This window comes from Chiloscyllium plagiosum, unplaced genomic scaffold (assembly GCF_037043375.1).
Source record: "Chiloscyllium plagiosum isolate Xiang-an unplaced genomic scaffold, Cpla_swu_hap1 HiC_scaffold_9, whole genome shotgun sequence".
NCBI classification, from domain to species: domain Eukaryota; kingdom Metazoa; phylum Chordata; class Chondrichthyes; order Orectolobiformes; family Hemiscylliidae; genus Chiloscyllium; species Chiloscyllium plagiosum.
The window spans coordinates 5,098,787-5,125,884 of record NW_028270147.1 but is presented as its reverse complement, the minus strand read 5'-3'; the positions used below and the strand labels follow the sequence as shown (position 1 = coordinate 5,125,884).

Below are 27,098 nucleotides of genomic sequence, written 5' to 3'. Positions count from 1 at the left end.
TGCACTACCCTATGTGCACACCAGAGATTTGTACACCTGCAGCATGGCCTGGTGGCTCTGAACCTCAAACCCTCTCTTAATGAAAGGGAACACTGTATGGCAACTTGCAAGGATCCAAGTACGTGGACACCGAGATCTCTCTGCTCATCTACACTACCAAGAATCTTACCATTAGCCCAGTACTCTGCATTCCGAATACTCCTTCCAAAGTGAATCACTTCACACTTTCCCACATTAAACTCCACTTGTCACCTCTCAGCCCAGCTCTGCAGCTTATTTATGTCTCTCTAACCTGCAACATCCTTTGGCACTGTCCACAACTCCACTGACCTTAGTGTCATCTGCAAATTTACTAACCCATCCTTCTACATAGTCATCCAGGTCATTTATCAAAATGACAAACAGCAGTGGACCCAAAACAGATCCTTGGGGTGCACCACTAACAACCGAACGCCAGGATGAATATTTCCCATCAACCACCACCCTCTCTTCTTTTAGCTGGCCAATTTCTGATCCAAACCACTAAATCACCCTCGATCCCATGCCTCTGTATTTTGTGCAATAATCTACTGTGGGGAACCTTATCAAAGCCTTACTGAAATCCATATACACCACATCAACCGCTTTACCCTCATCCACTGTTTAGTCACCTTCTCAAAGAACTCAATAAGGTTTGAGAGGCACAACCTACCCTTCATAAAATCGTGTTGACTATCCTTAATCACTTATTCTTCTCAGGATTATCAATCCTATCTCTTATAACCCTTTCCGCACAACCAAAGTAAGGTTCACTGGTCTATAATTACCAGGGTTGTCTCTATTCCTCTTCTTGAACAAGGGATCTGCTATCGAGTTTTGAGAAGATTTGTAGCTCAGGTTGAGGTTCTGGATGTAGGTTTGCGCGCAGAGCTGCAAGGTTTGTTTTCAGACATTTCGTCACCATACTAGATAACATCAGTGAGCCACTGGATGAAGCACTGATAGTATAGCCCACTTTCTAAGTATGTTTGGGTTCCTTGGGTGGCTCACTGATGTTAGTTAGTGTGGTGATGAAGCATCTGAAAATGAACCTTCCAGCTCAGTGAGCAAACCTACATCGACAACATTTGCTATCCTCCAGTCTTCTGGCACCATTCCCGTATTAAGTGTAATTTTGGTCTAGTTACTTAGAGGAGAACATAATCACATTCATTACCAGAATGTCAAAGAAGCTTTTTCCGAATGATATCTGGGTTTAGGAGAATGTTGCCTTATGAGAGAAGGCTGAACAGGTTCAGGCTATATTCACTGAACTTTAGAAAAATAAAATATGATCTTATTGAAACATACATCCTGAAGAAACTTGAAATGGTAAATAACGGAAAAAGGTTCCTGGTGTTTGAGACTAGAACTAGGGGTCACAATTTAAAAAAATAAGGGGTCTCCTATTTCAAATAATGCCGAGAAGAAATTCTCTTTCAAGGTAATGAGTCCATGGAACTCTTCCTCAGAGTGCAGGTGAGGGGAGGCTTAAATATTTTTAAGGCAGAAATAGATAGCTGCCAATGAACAGGGAGTCAAATGGCATTGGGATACAAGAGTATGGAGTTGAGGCCACAAATGATCCACGTTGCAAAACTTGAAGTCACCCAAAACTCTGCTGCCAGTGTCCTAACTCTCACTGCCCTGCTTTCCATCACCTATATGGTTGCTGTGCTCCACTGGCTCCTAGTTATGCAACGCCCCAATTTAAAAATCCTCAATACCTCAGTGACCTCGCCCTCATTTCTGTAATCTGCACAAACCTTCAAGATCTTGTGCTCCTCTAATTCCATATTCAAATTCTGCACTTTAAATTCACTCCAATGTTGGTGACTACACTTGTTGCTATCTGGGCCCCAGACTCAGTAATTCCCTCACTAAAAACTTTTCCATCTCTCTATCTCCAGTTTCTAAAATAAAATGGCCAAAAGCTTGGTTAATCTTAATATGACCTTATGCATCTCTAAAATTTGTTTTGTAACCCTACAGAAACCTTAGGATATCTAACGGTCATGAAAATATTATCACTGTTGGAGCAAAGCGGTTAGCACTGCTGCCTCTCAGCGCCAGGGACCCGGGTTCGATTTCACTCTCAGGTGACTGTCTGTGTAGAGTTTGTACATTTTCCCTGCGTCTGCGTGGGTTTCCTCCGGGTGCTCCGGTTTCCCCCCTGCACAAAGATGTGCAGGTTAGTTGAATTGACTATGCTAAATTGACCATAGAGTTAGATGCGTTAGTCAGGGGTAAATATGGGGAATGGTTCTGGGTGGGTTAACTGTTCAGAGGGTCAATGTGGACTTGTTGGGCCAAAGGCCTGTTTCCACACTGTCGGGAATCTAATCTTATTGGATAGTCTTATATCATGTGTGAAACTTCATAGTGTAGCTTCAAGTTAGGTGTTAGTATTCATAAGAATCACTGGGGCCACCTCACTGATTTCTGTATTTATATGCAATTCAATTATTATGTGACAGTATCTGTATTATGTTAATATTCCAAAATTAATTGCTAGGTGTTCTGCAAAAGCATGTAAACAGTCTCAATTCTCTTCTGAACAACAGAATTCAAGTTTCACCCAGGAAGCATACTATTTGAAATAGTATTCTGAATGTAACAAAGTCAATTTGCATTTCAAAATTTCAATCAGAAGCGTTGTAATGGTCTTTATTTTAAAGTTCATCCTAGCTATCACAGAGATTGTCCTATCAAAATACATATTTGCATGCCTAAAATTAACGTGGTGTCCTTAACTGGAGCTTGTGCCAAGCCTACAACTTTGAATCCATATACATGCATCTAGATTAGTCACAGGAGAAAGCCCAACAACTTCCTTCTATAGGGGGGAAAGTGAGGACTGCAGATGCTGGAGATCAGAGCTGAAAATGTGTTGCTGGAAAAGCGCAGCAGGTCAGGCACATCCAAGGAGCAGGAGAATCGACGTTTCGGGCATGAGCCCTTCTTCAGGAATGAGGAAACTTCTTTTTAAAACGGTTACTTTTAGAGGGATGGCAGTGAAGGCACTGCAATGTTCCTCTTGCAACATGTTTGAGGTGAGGGATGCCATGGTCGTCCCTGCTGAGCACACATACAGGAAGTGCACCCATCTCCAGCTCCTCCAAGACCGTGTTAGGGAACTGGAGCTGGAGTTCGATGAACTTAGGATCATTCGGGAGGCAGAGGGGGTCATAGATCGGAGCTTTAGGGAAGTAGTAACTCCAAAGATTGCAGACAAATGGGTGACAGTGAGGGGGACTGGGAGGAAGCAGCCAGTGCAGGGACCTCCTGCGGCCGTTCCCCTCAAGAACAAATATACCGTTTTGGATACTTGTGGGGGGACGACTTACCAGGGGTAAGCAATGGGGTTCAGGCCTCTGGCACAGAGCCTGTACCCGTTGCTCAGAAGGGAAGGGTGGAGAAGAGCAGAGCAATAGTTATTGGGGACTCGATAGTTCGGGGCACAGATAGGCGGTTTTGTGGGGGCGAGAGAGACTCACATTTGGTATGTTGCCTCCCAGGTGCAAGGGTATGTGATGTCTCTGATCGTGTTTTCCGGGTCCTTAAGGAGGAGGGGGAGCAGCCCGAAGTCGTGGTCCACATTGGCACCAACGACATAGGTAGGAAGAGGGATGAGGATGTTAGGCAGGCTTTCAGGGAGCTAGGTTGGAAGCTCAGAGTTAGAACGAACAGAGTTGTTGTCTCTGGTTTGTTACCCGTGCCACGTGATAGAGAGTCGAGGAATAGGGAGAGAGTGCAGTTAAATGCGTGGCTACAGGGATGGTGCAGGAGGGAGGGATTCCGGTATCTGGATAACTGGGGTTCTTTCTGGGGAAGGTGGGACCTCTATAAACAGGATGGTCTACACCTGAACCTGAGGGGCACCAGTATCCTTGGGGGGAGGTTTGCTAGTGCTCTTTTGTGGGGGGGGGGGGGGGTGTTTAAACTAACTCTGCAGGGGCATGGGAACCTAGACTGTAGCTTTAGGGTGCAGGACCTGGAGTGTAGGGAGGTTAGGAACATGGCATCAATCTTGAAGGAGGGTGCCTGTAAATAGGAAGGTGGCTTGAAGTGTGTATACTTCAATGCGAGAAGTATACGAAATAAAGTAGATGAATTTGCAGCGTGGGTTGGTACCTGGGATTTCGATGTTGTGGCTATTACGGAGACATGGGTAGAACAGGGACAGGATTGGCTGTTGCAGGTTCCAGGGTTTAAATGTTTTAGTAGGGTCAGAGGTGGGGGTAAAAGAGGGGGAGGTGTGGCATTGCTTGTCAAAGATAGTATTACAGCGGTGGAAAGGACGATGGATGAAGACTCGCCTATCTGAGGTAGTTTGGGCTGAGGTTAGGAATAGGAAAGGTGAGGTCACCCTGTTAGGAGTTTTCTACAGGCCTTCTAATAGTCCTAGAGACTTAGAAGAAAGGATTGTGAGGATGATTCAGGAGAAGAGTGAAAGTAATAGGGTGGTTGTTATGGGGGACTTTAACTTTCCAGATATTGACTGGGAAAGCTATAGCTCGAGTACGTTAGATGGGTCGGTGTTTGTCCAATGTGTGCAGGAGGGTTTCCTGACAATATGTAGACAGTCCAACAAGAGGTGAGGCCATACTGGATTTGGTTCTGGGTAACGAACCAGGCCAGGTGTTAGAATTGGAGGTAGGTGAGCACTTTGGGGACAGTGACCACAATTCGGTGACTTTTACTCTAGTGATGGAGAGGGATAAGTGTGCACTGCAGGGCAAGAGTTATAGCTGGGGGCAGGGAAATGATGATGCGGTGAGGCATGACTTAGGATGCATGGCTTGGAAAAGTAGGCTTCAAGGGAAGGGCGTAATTGATATGTGGAGCTTGTTCAAGGAGCAACTATCGAGTGTCCTTGATAAGTATGTACCTGTCAGGCAGAGAGGAAAGGGTCGTGTGAGGGAGCCATGGTTTAATAAGGAATTGAATCCCTTGTTAAAGGGAAGAGGGCGGCCTATGTAAAGATGAGGCGTGAAGGTTCAATTAGGGCGATTCAGAGTTATAAGGTAGCCAGGAAGGATCTAAAGAGAGAGCTTAGAGCAACAAGGAGGGGACATGAAAAGTCCTTGGTTGGTAGGATTAGGGAAAACCCAAAGGCTTTCTATAGGTATGTCAAGAATAAAAGAATGACTAGGGTAGGAATAGGTCCAATCAAGGATAGTAGTGGTAAGTTGCGTGTGGAGGCTGAAGAGATTGGGGAGACACTGAATGAATACTTTTTGTCAGTATTCACTCAGGATCAGGACATTGTTGCCAATGTGAATATGGAGTCACAATTAATTAGAATGGATGGCTTTGAGGTATGGAGGGAAGAGGTGTTGGAAATTCTGGAAAGGGTGAAAATAGATAAGTCCCCTGGGCCTGATGGCATTTATCCTAGGATTCTCTGGGAAGCAAGGGAGGAGATTGCAGAGCCATTGGCCTTGATTTTTATATCCTCGTTGTCTACAGGAATAGTGCCAGAAGATTGGAGGCTAGCAAATGTGGTTCCCTTGTTCAAGAAGGGGAGTAGGGATAACCCTAGTAACTATAGGCCGGGGAGTCTCACTTCTGTTGTGGGCAAAGTCTTAGAGAGAATTGTAAGGGATAGGATTTATGAACATCTGGATAGGAATAATGTGATCAAGGATAGTCAGCATGGTTTTGTGAAGGGCAGGTCATGCCTCACAAACCTTATTGAATTCTTTGAGAAGGTGACTAAGGAGGTGGATGAGGGTAAAGCGGTAGATGTGGTGTATATGGATTTTAGTAAGGCATTTGATAAGGTTCCCCATGGTAGGCTACTGCAAAAAATACGGAGGTATGGCATTGAGTGTGAATTGGAGGTTTGGATTAAGAATTGGCTGGCTGGAAGAAGACAGAGGGTAGTAGTTGATGGTAAAGGTTCATCTTGGAGTGCAGTTACTAGCGGTGTTCTGCAAGGATCTGTTTTGGGACCATTGCTGTTTGTCATTTTTATAAATGACCTGGAGGAGGGGCTAGAAGGTTGGGTGAGCAAGTTTGCGGATGATACGAAAGTCAGTGGAGTTGCTGACAGTGAGGAAGGATGTGGCAGGTTACAGCGGGATATAGATAAGCTGCACAGCTGGGCAGAAAGGTGGCAAATGTAGTTCAATGTAGCTAAGTGTGAAGTTACTCTTACCAAAGTGAATCACAAGATGATGGGGTACTGGGCTAATGGTCGGATACTTGGTAGTGTGGATGAGCAGAGGGATCTTGGTGTCCATGTACACAGATCTCTGAAAGTTGCCACCCAGGTAAATAGTGCGGTGAAGGCGGCATATGGCGTACTGGCTTTTATTGGTAGAGGATTGAGTTCCGGAGTCCTGAGGTCATGTTGCAGTTGTATAAGACTCTGGTGCGGCCGCATCTGGAGTATTGCTGGTTGCCATATTAAAGGAAGGATGTGGAGGCACTGGAACGGGTGCAGAGGAGGTTTACCAGGATGTTGCCTGGTATGGGAAGAAGATCGTATGAGGAAAGGCTGAGGCACTTGGGGCTGTTTTCATTGGAGAAAAGAAGGTTTAGGGGTGACTTGATAGAGGTGTACAAGATGATTATGGGTTTAGATAGGGTTGACCATGAGAACCTTTTTCTACGTATGGAGTCAGCTATTACGAGGGGGCATAGCTTTAAATTAAGGGGTGGTAGGTATAGGACAGATGTTAGGGGTAGATTCTTTACTCAGCGAGTCGTAAGTTCATGGAATGCCCTGCCAGTAGCAGTGGTGGACTCTCCCTCTTTATGGGCATTTAAACGGGCATTGGATAGGCATATGGAGGATAGTGGGCTAGGGTAGGTCAGGTGGGCTTGATCGGCGCAACATCGAGGGCCGAAGGGCCTGTACTGCGCTGCATTTTTCTATGTTTCTTTGTAAGATAAAAGGTAGGGAGGAGGGACTTGGGGGAGGGGCGTTGGAAATGCGATAGGTGGAAGGAGGTCAAGGTGAGGGTGATAGGCCGGAGTGGGGGTGGGGGCGGAGAGGTCAGGAAGAAGATTGCAGGTTAGGAAGGTGGTGCTGAGTTCGAAGGATTTGACTGAGACAAGGTGGGGGGAGGGGAAATGAGGAAACTGGAGAGCTCTGATTTCTCACCAAATCCTCCAACCCTGGCAACATCCTTGTAAATCTTTTCTGAACCCTTTCAAGTTTCACAACATCTTTCCGATAGGAAGGAGACCAGAATTGCACACAATATTCCAACAGTGGCCTAACAATTTCCTGTACAGCCGCAACATGACATCCCACAACTCCTGTACTCAATACTCTGACCAATAAAGGAAAGCATATCAAACGCCTTCTTCACTATCCTATCTACCTGCGACTCCACTTTCAAGGAGCTATGAAATTGCACTCTAAGGTCTCTGTTCAGCAACACTCCCTAGGACCTTACCATTAAGTGACAAAACATCTGAAACCAAACCTTCCAGTTCAGCGAGCAAACCTACATCCAGGACCTCAACTTGAGCTACAAATCCTCTCAAAACTCACTATCAAGGAACCCTAGTAAAACTGGAACCAATGGGAATTAGGGAAAAAAAACCTGTCTCGTGGTTGGAGTCATACCTGGCACACAAAGATGTTTGTGGTTGTCAGAGGTTAGTCATCTCAGGTTCAAGATATCTCTGTTGGAATCCCTCAGCACAGTGTCCTCAACCCAACCATCTTCAACTGCTTCAATGACCTTCCCTCCATCCCAAAGTCAGATATGGGAATGCTCTCAGATGATTGCAAATGTTTAGCACCATTTGTGACTCCTCAGATACTGATTCAGGCCATATTCAAATGGAACAAGATCTGGATATCTAGGCTTGGGCTGACAAGTGGCAAGTAATATTTGCACCACAAACACCAGGCATTGACCATCACCAATAAAGAGACAATCTAACCACTGCCCCTCGACATTCAATGGTGTTCCCATCACTGAATCCCCCACTGAATCAAAATCCTTATGGTTAACATTGATCAGAAACTCAACTGGACTCAACAGTGGCCACAAGAGCAGGTCGGAGGCTAGGAATACTGCGGGAAGTAGCTCACCTCCTGACTCCCTCAAACCTGTCCACCATCTACAAGACACAAGTCAGGTATGAGATGGAATACTCCTCACTTGCCTGGATGGAGGCAGCTGCAACAGCACTCAAGAAGCTCAACACCATCCTATTTGGCTGGCATCACATCCATAAACATCAACTGTCCACTACCTCAGTAGCAGCAGTAATATGTATTATCTAGATGATACACTGCAGAAATTCGCTAAAAGATCCTCAGACAGCACCTTCCAAACCCATGACCACTTCCACTTTGAAAGACAGGGGCAGCAGATCCATGGGAACACCTGCAAAGTTCCCCTCCAAGCCACTCACCAAGCTAACTTGGAAATACACTGCGGTTCCTTCACTGTAACTGGGTCAAAATCCTGGAATTCCCTGCCTAAAGGCATTGTGGGTCAACTCACAGCAGGTGGACTGCAGCAGTTCAAGGAGGCAGCTCACCGCCACTTTCTCAAGGACAACTAGAAACAGGCAATAAATGCTGGGCAGCCAGCGATGTCCACATCCCATGATGAAATAATGAAAAAGCATATGGACCAGTTTCACTGAACAGGTTATCAGCAGTCAGCAGTAATGATCCAGTTCTACTGTCAGTAATAATTGGACTTCAGTGCCTCATGCCTTTGGAGTGCACACAGTAAAGCAACACATGCCTTTCTAGCACTGGAATACATGCAAGTTTAAGGCTTAAATATCCCAGCTGGTTAATGTCTTATAATCTTGATTTCAACAAGGGAGGCTGGATGGAATTTTAAAAATGTCTAGTTTCCTGTTTGACTGCTTCTCAAAATTATTTCCACATGACTGTCAAGTGCTCAGTATGACTGCTTTTAAAGTTACATCCTGTTATCTGATTTCAATGCACTCTTGACAACGAACAAACACACCAACCCATCTGTCAAATTAAAACCAACTAACCACTGCAAGCAAAACAAATTAGCACTGTGTTAATACTGATGAGTTTGCATCTCACTCAATTAAATATAATTTTAATTCAAAGATAGCCAGTGGAAGAAAAGTTCAAACCTTACAGAATGGCAGAAGGAACAATGTAGATCTCATACTTCCACTACATTCAATTCATGCTTCACGTGCACTACAAGATACTGAAAAGCTCCACAAAATTGGTAAAAAAAAAAATCTGTGCAAGTGAAATTAATTGCAAAGGGACCCAATTCAGAGAAGATTCAAATATATCATGGTATTTTTAAAAACAAAGCTGCTATTTTTTTGTTAAAAGAAAAACTTTTTTTTTTTAAAAAAAAAGCTGCTATTTAAAGACAACCAGAGAGAAATATTTAGAACAGAGTGACAGGCTATCCAAATTTTATGGCCTTTAGCCTTCTCATTCATGTTAGACTTCACTCAAATAAGTGTGTGCAATTTATACATATATTGCTTACTGGTATAACGTCCAGCTACGGAGAAGCAGAGCAAGGTCAAATATCTCAAATGTGCCATGATGATTCCTGTGGTCAGAGTCAAGCAGAGGGAAAAGTACCAGATTACATCCTATCATCCAGGATACCGCAACTGTATCCACAATAAGAAATTGGAGAAGCTATTAACCCTATCAGTGAAGTATACAGTATCTTCAATAATGGTGCAAATAAGTCATTGAAATTACCGTTGTAACTTGTACTGAGCGGCAGAAATTAGAACTGCCTGCATTCAAGGACCCTTGCAGAGTTGTCTTTAACAGCAATTAAAATCTCTAATTTCAAAAGCAGCACAAAATAGCTTTGCCATCCATTGAAATTGAAAAGCTGAAGAATAGTATTAACACATCCCTTAATACAAAATATAATCCTGAAGATAATTTTCACCTTGACTTAAATTGCAAAACCTGGGGCTAAATTACCTGACAATGTAAATGTTTCTAATTACTTTTGAATCTGTACAAACATCAATACCAACACAGTAAATCATAGCACAATTTTGAGACATTTGTCTTTCCTACATGTGTGCATTTGACAAGGTGCCACATAAAAGACTGATCCAGAAAATTAGATCCCAGGGGTTTAAGGGTATTGGCTTAGGATTGACTGACTGACAAAGCAGAAGGGTGGAATAAATGGGCCCTTCTCTGGATGGTGAACTGTAATTACCTAGCAGGGCTGAGTTCCTAGACCTCAACTATTTATACTCCATATAAATGATCTGCAAGCAGGGAGAGAATGTAGCGTAACAGAATTTGTAGATGAAACTAAACTAGGCAAGAAAGTAGGTTCTGATGAGGAGTTAGAGAGTTTATAGATGGATATTGATAGGCTAAGAGAATGGGCCAGAATCTGGCAGATGGAGTTTAATATGGATAAGTGTGAGCTCATCCATTTTAGCCAGAAAATTAAAAGGCAAATTATTTAAATGGGAAGCAGATTCAAAGTGTGTCAGTGCGCCCTTGTGCATGCGTCACAAAATGAGAATCCAAGTAAATGAAATCATGGCATTAATTGCAAAAGGACTGGATTATAGAAGCAAAGTTGTGTTGTTACAATTATATAAGGTGTTGGTGAGACCAGGTCTGAAGTAATGTGCCCAGTTTCAGTCTCCCCACCTAAGGCATGGGAGGCAGTGCACCAGATTGATTCCAGGGATGAAATGGGTGTTGCACGAGGAATTGAAAACCTTGGGTTTGTACTCACTGGAGTTAAGAATGATTTGTGGGTTTGGGGGGGGGGGGGGGGGGGGGGGGAGGGGGAAGGAGAGGAGGAGGAGAAAGAGGAGAGAGAGAGAGTCGGACTGAAGTACAGAAAATGCTGAAAGGGTTTGATAACATGGATGTTGAACAGATGCTCCCTGTTGCGGGACACAGTCGAAAACAAGAGATCATAGATATAGAGTGAGAGGAAGTTAAGTTCAAAACTGAGATGAAGAGAAACTACTTCTCTCAGAGGGCTGTGAATCCATGGAACTTACTGCCACACTGCAGCGGAGGAAGAATCAAAACAACAGATGCAAGAAGGAAATAGATAAGTGAATGGGCAAAACTATGGCAGATGGAGTTCAAAGCCAGCAAGTGTGAGATTATCCATTTCGAACCAGAAAAAAATAGATAAAGGCACTTTACAGATGGTTGGAAGTTAAGTACAGTGGATGTCCAAAGAGACTTGAAGGTTCACGTGCATAGATCTTCAAAAAGTCACAAACAGGTGCAGAAAATAATCAAGGCAGCTAACAGAATGGCCTTTATATCTAGGGGACCAGTGCGAGGATGCAGAAATTGTGCTGCAGTTACACAAAATCCTGGGTAAATCCCACTTGGAGCAGAGATCTGAGCACCACACCTTAGGAAGGATAGAATGACCTAGAAGACAGCACAACATACATTTACAAGAATAATACCTAGACTTCAGGGGTTAAGTTATGAAGAGAGATTACACACATTAGGTCTGTTTTCTCCAGAATTTAGAGGGTTAAGGGGGAATCTGATCAAAGTCTTTAAGGTATTAACAGGAAAAGACAAGGTGTATAAATAAACTATTTCCATTGGTTAGGAATTCTAGAACTACGGGCACAGTCTGAGAATTAAGGTCAGATTGTTGAGAGGAGATATTAGGAAGCACTCCTGTAAAGGGTAATAAAACTCTTGCACAAATGCAGGATCAGTTGTTAATTTTAATTTAGAGATAGATTTTTGTTAAGCATACTGTATTAAGTGATATGGGCCAAAGGCTAGTATATGCAGTTAAGCCACAGATCCAGCTATGATCTAATTGAATGGTGGAACCACCTTAAAGGGCTGAATGATCGACTCCTGTTCTTATACTCCTATAGGTCTATTAAAATTGGGACAGAAGTCATAGCGTATAAAGCTATTTTAAAAATCAAATTAGGATGGATCATATGCTTTCGCCAGCTTGTATCACCATTCAACAGGATCACTGCTGATTGACAGTTCACATCTACACTCCCACCATATATACACATTTTGATTTTTATTTCTGAGAGTACGATAGGTTAGAAAGTTAATTCTGGACAGTATTGGCAAGCAATCCTAAATAGTATCAGGGTCCTCTAACCTGCCCCAAAGACATGATCCTGATACACAGGTAACAAGAACATTATAACATTTCTACTTGCAATCAGTCTGCAATATCACTATACCAAACAACCAAATATCAAAAAGGAATTAAAACTATGAGTAAGAAATGGAATTGAGACTGACAAATCTATGATACTTCAGTCTGATCAATAAATTCTAAAAGTTAAGGATAATCAGCTAACACATTGACAACTTGTCTGAAAATAATGGCAACTGAGGTAGAGATTAAGTCAATACTAGGATGATAATTTTTAAAAAAAAATTTCAATCCTCCATTATGTTAAATAACTACTCATTTGTGACTACTACTTTGAAAGAGTGGGCCATGATCAGTCCTTTATGAATCATTCGAGAGGTGAGTTTGAAAACGTTTTGCAATAACCTAGCCTCGATACTGTTGGGAGGGAGTTCCAAAAGTGGCTCAACATCACCTCTGAATGGCCTGGCTCTCATTAAGATTTTACCCCTTTGTTCTGGACTTCAATGAGAGGAAACTTTCCCTCTATCTACCCACCCAATGAAATCATTCAATCACCTTAAAACAAATCCACAAGATCACCTCTTTTATCTTTACTCAAATAAACAGAAACTAGTTGATACAAATGTCCTCAATTTAAACATATTGCTCTGGGTCTGGAGTCACATATAGGCCAGACCACGTAAGGGATAATTTCCTTCCCTAAATATTATTCTCTGAAATTTGATTATATAAGGCAGTAATAGGGGATTTTAACTACTCATTAACTGGAATTAATTGTTTCCTCCATATCTTAAACACCAATGTTCTTAAATTGCATCCAGGAGAACTTTTAAATCTGAAAGCCGGACAAAGGAAGGGACAGTTCTGAATCTAACATTCAGAAATGAGCTTGGGCAGCATCAGGAGAGGAGGGCATTTTGGAGATGTGACCATAACTCAGTTTTGTTTAAGATCATTATAGCAGAGGATAAGGATGGGCTGGGAATAAGCATTCTAAATTGGGGGAAGGCTAATTTGACTGAGGTTAGATCAAGTAGACTGGGTGCAGCTACGAGCAGATAAAACAGTGTTGGAGCAATGGGAGGCATTCACACAGAGGAAGTATCAACAGTACAGTGCAAAGGATGAAACCAGAAGCAGAGAAGCCTGGGTGCCAAGGGGCATAAAGGTGAGGATTAATAAAATAAAATTTTGCAGATACTGATGCATCAACGCACCAGAGTCCCTAGAGGAGCATAAAAGTGCAGTGAAAATATTAAAAAGGAAAGAGATTGCACCAGAAAGCATTCATGGTTAGATTCAAGAAAAACCCAAAGGAGTTTCTTAAAAGTATAAAGAACAAGAGAATAAGGAGGCAAAGAATAGGGTCCATTAGGGACTACAGAGAGAATCTGTGTTTAGACCCAGAACATGTGAACACAGTCTTCAGTAAATAATGTGTCAGTCTTCACAATGGCTACAGGGATAGACATCAGGAAGGAGGACAGAGAGATTAACTTAGAGAGTGAAGAGGCACTAGTGGGTTCAGCAACCTGCATGATGGATAAACCCACAGGCCCAGATGTGATGTCTCCCAAGTTGTTGAGGGATTCAGAGAAGATACAAGGGACCCATGCAATAATTCTCAGATTCATTCTGAGCACAGATGTGGAAATTCCTCACATGATCTCATCACTTAAAAAACAGAACAAAGGATAGACCAGGAGATAATAGCCCAGTCATTTTAACCTCAGTGGTAGATAAGTTATTAGAAAGAACTCAGAGGGACAGATTATATTAGAGTTTTGAAAAAACACATTTAGGGAAATTCAGCATGGACTTGAGGGAAGGTAATCTTTCAAAATTTTAAACAAACATTTGAAGAGCTAACAGGAGTACTGATGAGAGTAATTGTAGTCCACATGGAATTTTGCTAAGCTTTTTATAAAATCACTCCTGACAAACTGGTCAAGCAAGCAAGAACCCAAGACAAAAATGAGAAGTAATGCATTTGGGAGGCCTACCAAGGCAAAGGACTACAATGTGACTGGTACAACTCTGGGAAGTACTGAAGCTCAGATGGACCTTGGTGTTGCATATTCACAGATCCCTGAAGGTAACAGAGCAGTCAATAAGTGATCAAGGAGGCAAATGGGATCCTGGTCTTTATTAGCCATGTCATAGAATACAAGAGCTAGGAATTTGTGATGAAACTGTAGATGATAACAACCAACAGCTGGAGTACTCTGAGCAGTTCTGGTCACCACATTACAGGAAGGATGTGAATACACTGGAGGGGGTACAGGGGTGGTTTGTCAGGATGTTGCCCGGGCTGCAAGATCTGAGCTGGGAGGACATATTGGGTAGGCTGGAGTTGTTTTGCCTGGAGCAGTGAAGGTTGAGGGCAGATCTGACAGAGGTGTGTAAGATTATAAAGGGGCAAAGACAGGGTGGATTGTAAGGCACCTTTCTTGATTAGGAGAGGGATCAGTAACCAGGAGGCGTTGATTTTGGATAAGAGATGGAGGCTAAGGGAAGAGTTGAGAATTTGCCACTACCCTCTGGGTGAACAAATCTGAAACACTGTCTGAAAGGGTGGTTGAATCAGGAACTCCTGTAACATTTAAGGAGGTATTTACTTGCATTGCCATGGCCTCGAGGGCTTTGGGCCAAGAACTGGAAAATAGGATTAGTACGGTCACATCTTTGACCAGCATGGACACAGGGTGGCAATGGCTTCCTTTTGTACTACAAATGTTCTGAATCTGATGTCTCAACAATAATTCTATTAGTTTTAAAATAGTGATTGAAAAGGATAGACCAGATCTTAAAGTTGAAGTTCTAAATTGGAGGAAGGCTAATTTTAACAGTATCCGACAAGAACATTCAAAAGCTGATTGGGGCATATGTTTGCAGGTAAAAGGACAGCTGGAAAATGGGAAGCCTTCAGAAATTAGATAACAAGAGTCCAGAGATAGTATATTCCTGTCAAGATGAAAGGAAAGGCTGGTAGGTATACGGAAAGCTGGATGACTAAAGAAATTGAGGGTTTGGTCAAGAAAAAGAAGGAAGCATATGTCAGGTATAGACAAGATAGATCGAGTGAATCCTTAGAAGAGTATAAAGGCAGTAGGAATATACTTAACAGGGAAATCAGGAGGGCAAAAAGGTGACATGAGATAGCTTTGGATTCTCCTTAACTCTATTTGTCAAAGGGTTTTGCCAAATACATCAAGGGCAAAAGGTAACTCGGGAGAGAACAGGGGCTCCTCAAAGATCAGCAACGCAGCCTTTGCGTGGAGCTGCAGATGGGGGAGATACAGGTGCACAATCCTTTTTCCCGAAATGCTCAGGACCAGCTGGTTTTCGGAATTCAGAATTTTTCGAATTTCAGATTAAGTGGCAGTTTGATGATAAAAGTTTGAAAAATCTTATCCAACAGCAGACACAGAGTAAAACGGGCTGTGAAACAGAATGGAGGCCTGTCGGTGCTGAGCCACACCCCCACGTCACATCTGAGTAACACTCATCGAGTGTGTGGGGAGTTGGGTTAACTTTGCACGCCAAACAACCTTGTTAATGAGAAAACACTTCACAAAAAACTTCTGATTTCAGAGCTTTACGGATTTCAGATAAAGACTGATCTACTTGTACTAAACAAGTATTTTGCATCAGTGTTTACTGTGGAAAAGACATGGAAAATATAGAACGTAGTAAATAGATGGCAACACCTTGAAAAATATCCATATTACAGAGGAGGAAGTGCTTGATGTCTTAAAACGCATAAAAGTGGATAAATCTCCAGTACCTGATCAGGTGTACCCTAAAACTCTACAGGAATCTAGGGAACTGATTGCTGGGCCTCTTGCTGAGATAGTTGTATCATCGATAGTCATAGGTGAGGCACCGGAAGACTGGAGGTTGGCTAACGTGGTGCAATTATTTAAGAAAGGTGTTAAGAACAAGCCAGTGAATTATAGACCAGTGAGCCTGACGTTGGTGGTGGACAAGTTGTTGGAGGGAATCCTGAGGGACAGGATGTACGTGCATTTGGAAAGGCAAGGACTGATTAGGGATAGCCAACATGGCTTGGTGCATGGGAAATCATGTTTCCCAAACTTGATTGAGTTTGTTGAGGAAGTAACAAAGAGGATTGATGAGGGCAGAGTGGTAGATGTGATCTATATGACTTTAATAAGGCGTTTGGCAAGGCACCTCATAGGAGACTGGTTAGCAAGGTTAGATCTCATGGGAATACAGGGAAAACTAGCCATTTGGATACAGAACTGGCTCACAAGGAAGAAGACAGAGGGTGGTGGTAGAGGGTTGTTTTTCAGACTGGAGGCCTGTGACCAGCGGAGTGCCACAAGGATTGGTGCTGGGTCCACTACTTCCACTACTAAATGATTTGGATGTGAGCATAAGAGGTGTATAGTTAGTAAGTTTGCAGATGACACTAAAATTGAAGGTGTAGTGGACAGCCAAGGAGGTTACCTCAGATTACAATGGGATCTTGGGGTCAATGGCATTTAATTAAGATAAATGCGAGGTGCTGCATTTTGGGAAAGCAAATCTTAGCAGGACTTATCCATTTAATGGTAAGATCCTAGGGAGTGTTGTTGAACAAAGAGACCTTGGAGGTTCATAGCTCCTTGAAAGTAGAGTTGCAGGTAGATAGGACAGTGAAGGTATTTGGTATGCTTTCCTTTATCGGTCAGAGTGTTGAGTACAGGAGTTGGGAGGTCATGTTGCGGCTGTTCAGAACACTGGTTCAGCCACTTTTGGAATGCTGCGTGCAATTCTGGTCTCCTTCCGATCAGACGGATGTTGTGAAACTTGAAAGAGTTCAGAAAAGATTTACAAGGATGTTGCCAGGGTTGGAGGATTTGAGCTATAGGGAGAGGTTGAATAGGCTAGTGCTGTTTTCCCTGGAGTGTCAGAGGCTGAGGAGTGACCTTACAGAGGTTTACAAAATGAGGGGCATGAATAGGATAAATAGACAAAGTATTTTCCCTGGGGTGGGGGGAGTCCAGAACTAGAGGGCATAGGTTTAGGGCAAGGGGGGGGAAAATATATAAAAGAAGCCTAAGGGACAACTTTTCACAGAGGGTGGAGTGTGTGTGTGGAATGAGCTGCCAGAGGAAGTGGAAGAGGTAGTATAATTGCAACATTTAAAAAGGCATCCTGATGGTATACGAATAGGAAGGGTTTAAAGAGGGATTTGGACCGGGTGCTGGCAGGTGGGACGAGATTGGAGTGGGATATCTGGTCGGCATGGACGGGTTGGACCTAAGGATCTGTTTCCATGCTGTATATCTCTATGACTGAGACTAATCCTTTTAAAACCCAGTACTATTCTAGCAGATTAGCGCATTACCTGCTCCAAAACCTATATGCCCTGAATGCAGTACCAAGTATGCAATGCCTAAAGTAGTCATCAGGTTTAAATGCTGCCTCAAGAAACTTGCTTAAATGTTTGGTGTGCATCCTTTTGTTGCTACACATTTCTAGCCAAAAATTGATATTGCAGCAAACGTACATTATTGATATACAGCAGCTTAATGTTGCATGATCAATGACAATGGGAATTCAATACACCTCTAACAAAACAGGTTATTGAAAAACTAGCAAATAATAGTCAGTTAAAAAGGTAGTGCTAACACCTCACTAAGAAGCAAAGCAGATTTACACATGCAAAAACCAAAAAGAGGTATATGCGTTACCCATTTTCCCAAGCTCAAAGTAGATGCTTATAATGCCCAAAACAAATTTCAAGGGTATAAATAGCAATTATAACTAAAATTATTTGATAATTTATTATCCATACATTCTACAAGAGCTTCCTGAGACAATACAAACAGCTTACCTGAAACTGGAGGCCTGTGGACACAGATTTCCTCCATGGTCGCCTCACTCTTAAACTTGCATACACAGGTCTGCCTATGCAGCTGCCCACTGTTTGTGGGATTTGTAGAATTCACAGAATTTCCCTGATTCACATCAATCACTGGAACTATCTGGGTTTCTTGCACACTTTCAGAACAATTTTCAGAGGTCCCCAAGATAATTTGTCCCTTTAACAAATCACCACCAGGTAATAAACATTGCTTCATCTGCAAGCTGCTGACAGGCTTATCAACTTTAGCCACAGAAATCCTCGGGGCAACTGCAAGTTTTATATGTGACAGATCGACTTCTTCATCTTCTGGAATAGGGTTGTACCATATTTCCCCTTCATCATCTGCATCATTTTCTTCATTATGATCCAGAGAGTTCCCTTCAGTATGCCTTCGATCATTTTGTTGGATATGTTCTCTTGGCAGAACTGCAGGCTGCTGCTTGCTTTCGTGTAAGGGATTTGGACTACTCATACGATTTGTTAGCTCTACTGCTACAGAGGCATTGGTCTCTTCGTTCATTTGAGGGTTGAGCGTGCATTGTTGCAGCCAGTTTCGTTTTTTGGACACCGTAATGTGGTTTATGTGTGGCCTGTGGTTGTTGAGTTCAGTAGCTTCAGTGACTTTCAATTCTCTCTTGATAACAGAAGAAGCATGAATTGTTTCAATGAAGTCTTCATTGGGAGGGAAGAAAAAGGAAAAGCTTATCAATTTTGCAGAAAAAAAAGTACACTCAGATACAATAAAACAAGTCTCATTAAACCTTTCAAAAAGATGACTTCCAAATCCTGAAATTCATAAGTTAACAAAGTACAAGTAATTTCAGTAACCAAAAATGTCTGAGTACTGTATGGAATTAGATTTGCCAATAGCTACAGGCTCAACTGCTTCCAGCTCAAATAGAAAGAGTCATCACCTTCAAAATGCTTACTTTTACAATTGTTACATATTTATGGAAGTTCACACACAGTGAATCTGTCTACTTTTACAATTCTTGCAATGCCTTGGATTTATAATCAATCCTATACCTTGGGCACCATCTCGAGATCATAGTTACCATCTTCAAAATTGAACCTAACATCTTTAAGGTCGTAAGTACATATCCACTTTGAGACATGAAAGCCAGCCCAATCTACAAATAGCTTAAGTGGCTAAATCTTGTCCTGTAGCAAGAAACTGCACAGTCCTGAACTAGTTAAAAGCAAGAACCACCAGTATACGCTATTTCTTGAAAAGTCTGGACCACGCTATAGTTGGTCCTTAATAAGTTAGTTAAATTGTGTTGTACATATTTAGCCTGGAACCAATACTTAAGACTTCTAATCTTTGGGCTAAAACGCTGCAATTTAATGTGAAAATAACATGTCCACTTGTCCCTTGCAAAACAGGCAACGCAGACTGTCTTGTTCTAGTGTAAATACAGCCAAATCACTTTAGCAAAGATGTGTTTACTACCAGTCTTCAGTCGTGGCTGGCCATACTGCATAATATTGCCTTCTAGGCAAATACTTTCATAGGAATGCAGTGGTCACAAAACACGCAAGCACTGCAACATGCTGGTATATTGCTACTTTTCAGGGACTACAAATAATGAGCATGTTTATACTTGCACTACATTCCAACAGAAGTCAGATAACAGATTCAACTAGTTGTTGATTGTTTCTCAATGCTGATAGCATCAGGTAAGTTTTCCTAAACAAGTGCTTTAGAAATTAACCCACAACTGAATCACTTTTCAACTGGAAACTTTTTTTTTAAAAAGTGCATGTACCTCATTCCGGATGGCATTCTGTTCATTCACATACATGTCTGAACTCATCAACTATGAAACAAGCACATTTTGTAATACTAAACATTTTATTCATAATCCAACATATTACTTCACATCAGCAAGTTCACACGCAAACCTACGTAATTTCTATACACTTGCCCAAATTCTATTTAAATGCTCAAACAGTCCTATTTTCTGTCATAAGTATTTGACCTCAGGGAGAAGACACATTTAGATCAGAGTTTTCAGGATGAGAGGTTTCTCAGCACTCTGAAGCCAACATAGTACTTCCTTAAAGTACAGTTGTTGTTTTGTAGTAAACACAATTACCAATGTACACACAAACTCCCACAAATGTAATCATGGCAAGATAATTGTTTTATTGATGTGGATTGAGGGATAAATATTGATACCAATATTAGCACACAACAAGATAACTCCCATGCTCTTATTTGAAATAGTGCCATGCCGCAGGCTTAATGTCTCATTTGAAAGACGACACCAGAGCAGTATTCTCGACATACTGCACACTTGAGTGTCATTTTTGTACTGAACTCAAAGTGGGACTGGAATCTATTCTACCCTCACGCAAGGCACAATAGTATATTTAGAAAGAATAAATTACGTTGGTTCAGTAGCACCAGGAATGCATTTACAGATTCTGAAGTAAAACAATAATTCTCATGCCACTGAGCTTTTCTACTGTCTAATTAACTATCAAGCAATTCGCATTCCTCTTTGAAGTGGCAAACTATGAAATACCAGCAAGGATGATTCTCCCTTGACAAATTTCTGCCAAATAAGACCAAAGTTTCCAACAAAAATTACTTTCTGTAGATTAATATTTTAAGATAATACTAGCAAAAAAATCTTTCAGCCTTCCAAAATCAAAGCATACATAGCAATTGTTAATTGGAGGTAAATTTCCACTCCTTCACTGTTACTGGGTCAAAGTCCTGGTGTCCCCAAAAATCCACCTAATGCATCATCGTCCCACGGTGACTGCAATATTACTGTCAGTACAAAAACTGAATATTCACATAGCCAGGTTACCCATTGCACGTAGACAAACAGGAGGTTGGAAGAACACAGCAAGCCAGGCAGCATCAGGTGATGCAACATTTCAGGTATTAACCCTTCTTCAGAACTAGATGTGGGGTGTAAGGGAGCTACAGACCTTCCTCCTGGACAGTTTACAGCCCGGAGGACTTAACATTGAGAGCCCCATTTCAAATAACCTTCCCACCCACGCTCCAGCTCCCTCTTTCCATTCTACCTACCGAACTTCCTTCCCTCTCATCACCCAGGTTGCACCCACCCATCACCACCTCACCATTCTGCTACTCTCCTCCCCCACCACTATCTATAGCTTCCCCTGCCCTACATCTAGTCCTGAAGGGTTACACCCAAAATGTTGACTTCTCCATCTGCTGATGCTGCCTGGCTTGCTGTGTTCTTCCAGCCTCCTGTGGATTCCAGTACATGCAGTTTTTTTTGTCTCTACCCACTGTACATACTGGGTTTGTGTTTCATTGTACATGGGATTTATACATTGCTGGGTTTCCAGTTTCTTTAAGAAACACCACTAAAATGTAAAACAAAAGGCCCTAAAGGTGCCTTCCACATCCAAAGTTTTACCTGCACATCCACCAATATCATTTATTGTATCCGTTGCTCCCGATGCAGTCTCCTCTACATTGGGGAGACTGGATGCCTCCTAGCAGAGCGCTTTAGGGAACATCTCCGGGACACCCGCACCAATCAACCACACCGCCCTGTGGCCCATCATTTCAACTCCCCCCCTCCCACTCTGCCGAGGACATGGGCCTCCTTCACCGCCGCTCCCTCACCACCCAACGCCTGGAGGAAGAACGCCTCATCTTCCGCCTCGGAACACTTCAACCCCAGGGCATCAATGTGGACTTCAACAGCTTCCTCATTTCCCCTTCCCCCACCTCACCCCAGTTCCAAACTTCCAGCTCAGCACTATCCCCATGACTTGTCCTACCTGCCTATATTCTTTTCCACCTATCCACTCCACCCTCCTCCCTGACCTATCACCTTTATCGGAGAGGAGAAAGTGAGGTCTGCAGATGCTGGAGATCAGAGCTGAAAATGTGTTGCTGGAACAGCGCAGCAGGTCAGGCAGCATCCAGGGAACAGGAGAATCGACGTTTCGGGCATAAGCATTCCTGAAGAAGGGCTTATGCCCGAAACTTCGATTCTCCTGTTCCCTGGATGCTGCCTGACCTGCTGCACTGTTCCAGCAACACATTTTCAGCTATCACCTTTATCCCCTCCCCCACTCACCTATTGTACTCTATGCTACTTTCTTCCCACCCCCACCTTCCTCTCACTTATCTCTCCACCCTTCAGGCTCTCTGCCTTTATTCCTGATGAAGGGCTTTTGCCCAAAACATCAATTTTACTGCTCCTCTGATGCTGCCTGAACTGCTGTGCTCTTCCAGCACCACTAATCCAGAATCTGGCTTCCAGCCCCTGCAGTCATTGTTTTTACCTACTGTAAATTTAGATCATCCATAATGAAGGAAAGTGCAATTTACCCAGCATAAGTGAGAAACTATTAGTGCATTCACATGGAGCAGAACAAATCAACTAGTAAAGAATACAAGCAGATGGTTATCTGGAGTTCATTTTCATTTTCACTAGGAAATGGTATTAAATTCCCCTTTTCTCCCACCCCACTTCTGACTGAGGAGAAAAGACACCTCTTATTGTCTAGAAAAGATTTAAATCTAGGTTTTCCAGGTGACAGGGCTCTTTATGTAATTAAACAGATTACAAAAATTTTATTTTCCCCTAGTTTAGAATCCCCAGAGAGTGTGGAAACAGGTCCTTCAGCCCAACAAGTCCACACCAACCCTCAAGAGTAACCCACCCAGACCCATTTCCCCTAGCCTATATTTACCTCTGACTAATGTACCTAACCTACATATCTCTGAACATTATGGGGCAATTTAGCATGGTCAATTCACCCTAACCTGCATATCTTTGGACTGTGGGTGGAAGCCTAACACAGACACAGGGAGAATGTCTATGTGGTATTTGCACACTCACATGAGGCTGGAGTCTAACTTGCGTCCCTGGTGCTGTGAGGCCACTGTGCTGCCCCTAGCTTTTCCTGGATCTTTTCATTAGAAGAAACATTTGCATTTCCTGTATTAGCATGTGCTAACTTACCCAATTTTAGCTCAAGTCTCAAAGAAGCACACTAGTAAAAGCTAAATACCATGGATTCTGCAAATCTTAAACAGAATATTACAGCAACTTGGCAAATCTAGCAATATCTATTGGCGAACAAAACAGAATTAATGTCAAGTCTGGAATATCTCTTCTTTAGAGTTCTGAAGAAGAGTTACATGAAAGTTGAAACAATAATGCTATTCCTCTCTCTAAAGATGCTGCCAGAATTGCAGAGTCTCTTCAGCATTCTGTTTGCTCCAAACACACTCTTGTGCATACTACAAAACCAAAGTTATCTCTGGTTTTATATTTTAACACCATCTAGGAAATAACTGTGCTTGAGAGACAAGTTCTCAACTTGTTTGCTTTCTTCACTTCAGTGTTTCTGGCTTTGCCAAAGTAAGGTATACAGGAATCCTGTACTGAACACCATCATTGTTTTGAAAGCACAAATGAGATCATCAGAAAACAATCAATTCAACGGGGCTGGAAAGCACTGTGATTAGTCTATTGATAAATAAAGTTAAGAACCATAAATAGGTACTTCAGTGAGCTAAGGAAGACAACTGTTATCACCAGATCTACCTTCTAGCACATGAAATGAAGAAACTAGTTAATCAAATTGGCAAGAAACAGAAAAATGAAATCAAGAGATTAATGTTGAAGACATGAATCAAATAGTCTCACTCGCTGTACTGACCTTTCAGTTAGCAATCCCTTACTGCAAATAGAACCAAGCACAAGTGAGACTATTTGTCATGGAGTTGAGGTAGTAACTAAATAGGTAAAAGAATTCAATAACAGTTATCTATACTTTAGTTAAAAATAAGCATCAGTACCATGAACCTGATTTTTAAAAATTTTATCTATTTTTTCTAATCAAGTTGTTCAGAAATATATCTCACTTCTGCAGCAGGTGGAACTTGAACCTGGGCCTCCCCTTCCAGGGGTAAGGGCACTATTTCATTGCTACTCAACTCCACAGAGTTATTGATGTGAAAGTGCTGATGTTGAACTGGGTTGGACAAGGTCAAAAATTATAATGCCAGGATGCAGTCCAACAGGTTTGTTTGTAAACAGGATTGTGGAGAGCCTCGCTGCTCCTTCAGGTGCTAGTCAAAGAGCAGCACTCCAAAAGCTTGTTTTCAAATAAACTTGTTGGACTAAAACCTTGTATTGTGCGATTTTTGACAGTTATTTGAAATATTCATACCAATAGAAAATAAACCAAAAATCGCAATTAAGAACTCCATGAATAATAAAATGGTTTATCAAGGATTCATCCTTTAATCAAACTGCATGCTTGCAATTACAATCTTCCCAAAATCCAATCATTAGTCATGCTTGCGGTCTGTAAGTTTCATTGGGCAATGCCTTAGCTAAGCTACATGTGGATGAAAATGGAATAGTGTAGGTTAGATGGGCTTCAGATTGGTTCCACAGGTCTGCACAACATCAAGAGCTAAGGGCCTGTACTGTGTTCTAATGCTTTATGTTCTAACTCTTTTGCACACCAGTTAAGTTTTCATACAGTACAAAATTAAATGCTTTGATTAATACCCTTGACACATGGGTTTTCAAACTTACTCATATTTCTGCAGGGCTGGGGCAGGAAAAAGGAAAGGAAAGGGGGGAAAAAGAAGGGAATTTGTAGCCTGAGGCTCACCCTAAGACAAGTAATTCAACCAACACATACACTCATGGAAGAGATATCGACAGAATGTTCCACATACCAGAGTCAACAGACCATACACGACTGGAATCAGTGCCCAAGGCTACCAATTCTTCTCATGCCCAGTTTTTAGTGTGGCAGTAACTACAACAATCTTCGTGGCAATATTTTTATGTACCCACACCTGATTAATTAAAGATCTTATGATCAATCTTGAAAAAGATCAAGATTTGTACCAGGAATTCCACATTATATTTTAATGGTCAGGAAATCTTTCACACAAAAAAAACTAACTACTCTAAAAGTATTAAAGTCACTTCATGAAAGAAAAATTATGGACCTATTATTAAAGCATGAAACCCTTGAAGACATGAATACCAGTTACTTTGGTAGTCCTGCTTTTGCAATGCAACATTGCTCAACAATGTTTATCTTCATCAAATGCAGTATTCACATGAAAAGATCGACATAAAGCCTTATCTTGGTTTCTTGCCCAAACAGGGGCCATTTTCCAGTATTTTGTTTTAAATCTAGATTTTACTTATCTGCAATTTTCTTCTGTTTCAGTATTCAGAGTTAAACCTTGTAGGAACAGTCAACGTTTATTGGCAAGTGATAATGATACTACTGCAGATTCCCTTAAATTATATACCTGTCAGATCAGCATTTTCAAAGAATTATAGCATTTACACTAATTTCTACCCAAGAATGTTTCGCATGTTACATATCAGGGAATATAGCATCACAAAGGAAGAATGCGTTGGTGTTTTTATGATTTCCTCAGAAGGAACTAGAAAATAAATGCAGGATGTTATGCAAATGGGATGAATACATATTGCTAGGATTTGAAAGAACATCATGAACACTATTCAGCATTTGTTGCAACACAGAAGCAGTGATATATTTTCTAGCAAAGATTCAAGCCCTCACAGAACAGGATTTGGAGATGCTGATGCATTGCTTTACTTAGACCAGAGTACTGTAAGTAAGTGGCAGACTGAGTCTTGGGGTGGGTGGGAAGAGTGAGTAGTACGTTAAAAGCATCCACTTAATTCTGCAAAGTGATCCTCATGCCTCGTACACTGCTCTCCAGTAAGCGGCTCAAGAAAGAAACTAAAAGAACGAACCCTGCAGAAATCATCCCATATACCAATTGTAGCTTCATCTATCAAACCAAGAACAATGATAAACATGCGCTTATTTTCCCATGGATATTTATTTTATTAGAAGGAATATTAATCCCTCTTTTTTTTCAGCTTAAGCTAAGTTACCCAATTTTTAAGCTCTGGTAAGCTTCCCCGATTAAACTTGGTTGGCTTATGGTTAGCACTGCTGCCTTACAGCACCAGGGACCCATGCTTGATTCCACCCTTGGGTGACTGTGTAGAGTTTGCACATTCTCCCAGTGACTGCATGGGTTTTCACCAGATACTCCAGTTTCCTCTCATAGCCGAAAGATGTGCAGGTTAGGTGGATTAGCCAAGGTAAACATAGGGGTATGGGGATAAGAGAGTGGGCTGGGTTTGGGTGGAATGCTCTTTGGATGGTCAGTGCAGACTTGATGGGCCAAACAACCTCTTCTGCATCGTAAGGATTCTATAATAAAACTTCCAATTCCTGGAGCTCATTTCCTGAATAGTAGCTACAAATTCTCCTATGTTAGGATTGGCACTAAGTACAGGTGGGTTATGGGGGTGAGAGGTAGTCTTTGGAGGGTCAATCTAGACTTAATGGGCTTAATAGCCTCTGATTTTAGAATACTGCACAGCTACAAACTTTGGAATGGTACTCATCACTAATCATTATCTTCAGAGGTGATACAACAAAGTTTGAAGGAGGTGGTGGCGGCGGGGCACAAGAGAGCAAAATCTCAGGCAACCATAAGACCATAAGACATAGGAGTGGAAGTAAGGCCATTCGGCCCATCGAGTCCACTCCGCCATTCAATCATGGCTGATGCGCATTTCAGCTCCACTTAAGGCAACTCACTAAGGCAACACACCCATGAATTCTCTTCTACAATACCATCTCTGCGATTCCTTGAATCAAGTATTCTCGATAACGGTCATGCCATCAGAATGGAGCGGGGGACATTACTGCATATTCACAAACCAAACACCTCACCAGAAAAAAAAGTTCCAATGAGGGCAACACAATGCACAACAACTGAATGGAATGAGAGACTAAATCCCAACTAGACGTTAAAACTTTAATTGTTTATTTAGCAATCTACAAGAATCCCAGGCCATTTTGAAAATGTTCACCCTCATGCACTATTGAAGTTAATAAAGTATTTTATGCCACTAGCAGCTCCGACTGGACATTGTGGAGGTGTAGTAAAATCAAGAACACTTCAGGTAGTGTTGGATTGCAGATAGACAATAATATGGCCAGGACATTTACAGGCTGTTCTGTAATTTTCATATATTTGGATCCAATATTGAATAAAGTAACAAAAT

The 27,098-nt window shown here is 42.0% G+C and overlaps 1 protein-coding gene across 2 annotated transcripts in view; it reads right to left on the bottom strand.

Annotated features, from left to right (window-relative positions):
* syde2 (synapse defective 1, Rho GTPase, homolog 2 (C. elegans)) overlaps positions 1-27,098 on the bottom strand; it is a 170,203-nt gene that overhangs the window by 132,755 nt on the left and 10,350 nt on the right. For both annotated transcript variants that reach the window (XM_043698583.2, XM_043698582.2), the window contains exon 2: positions 17,962-18,666. In XM_043698583.2, the coding sequence (XP_043554518.2) occupies positions 17,962-18,666 (705 nt within the window). The remainder of the gene's footprint in view (positions 1-17,961; positions 18,667-27,098) is intronic.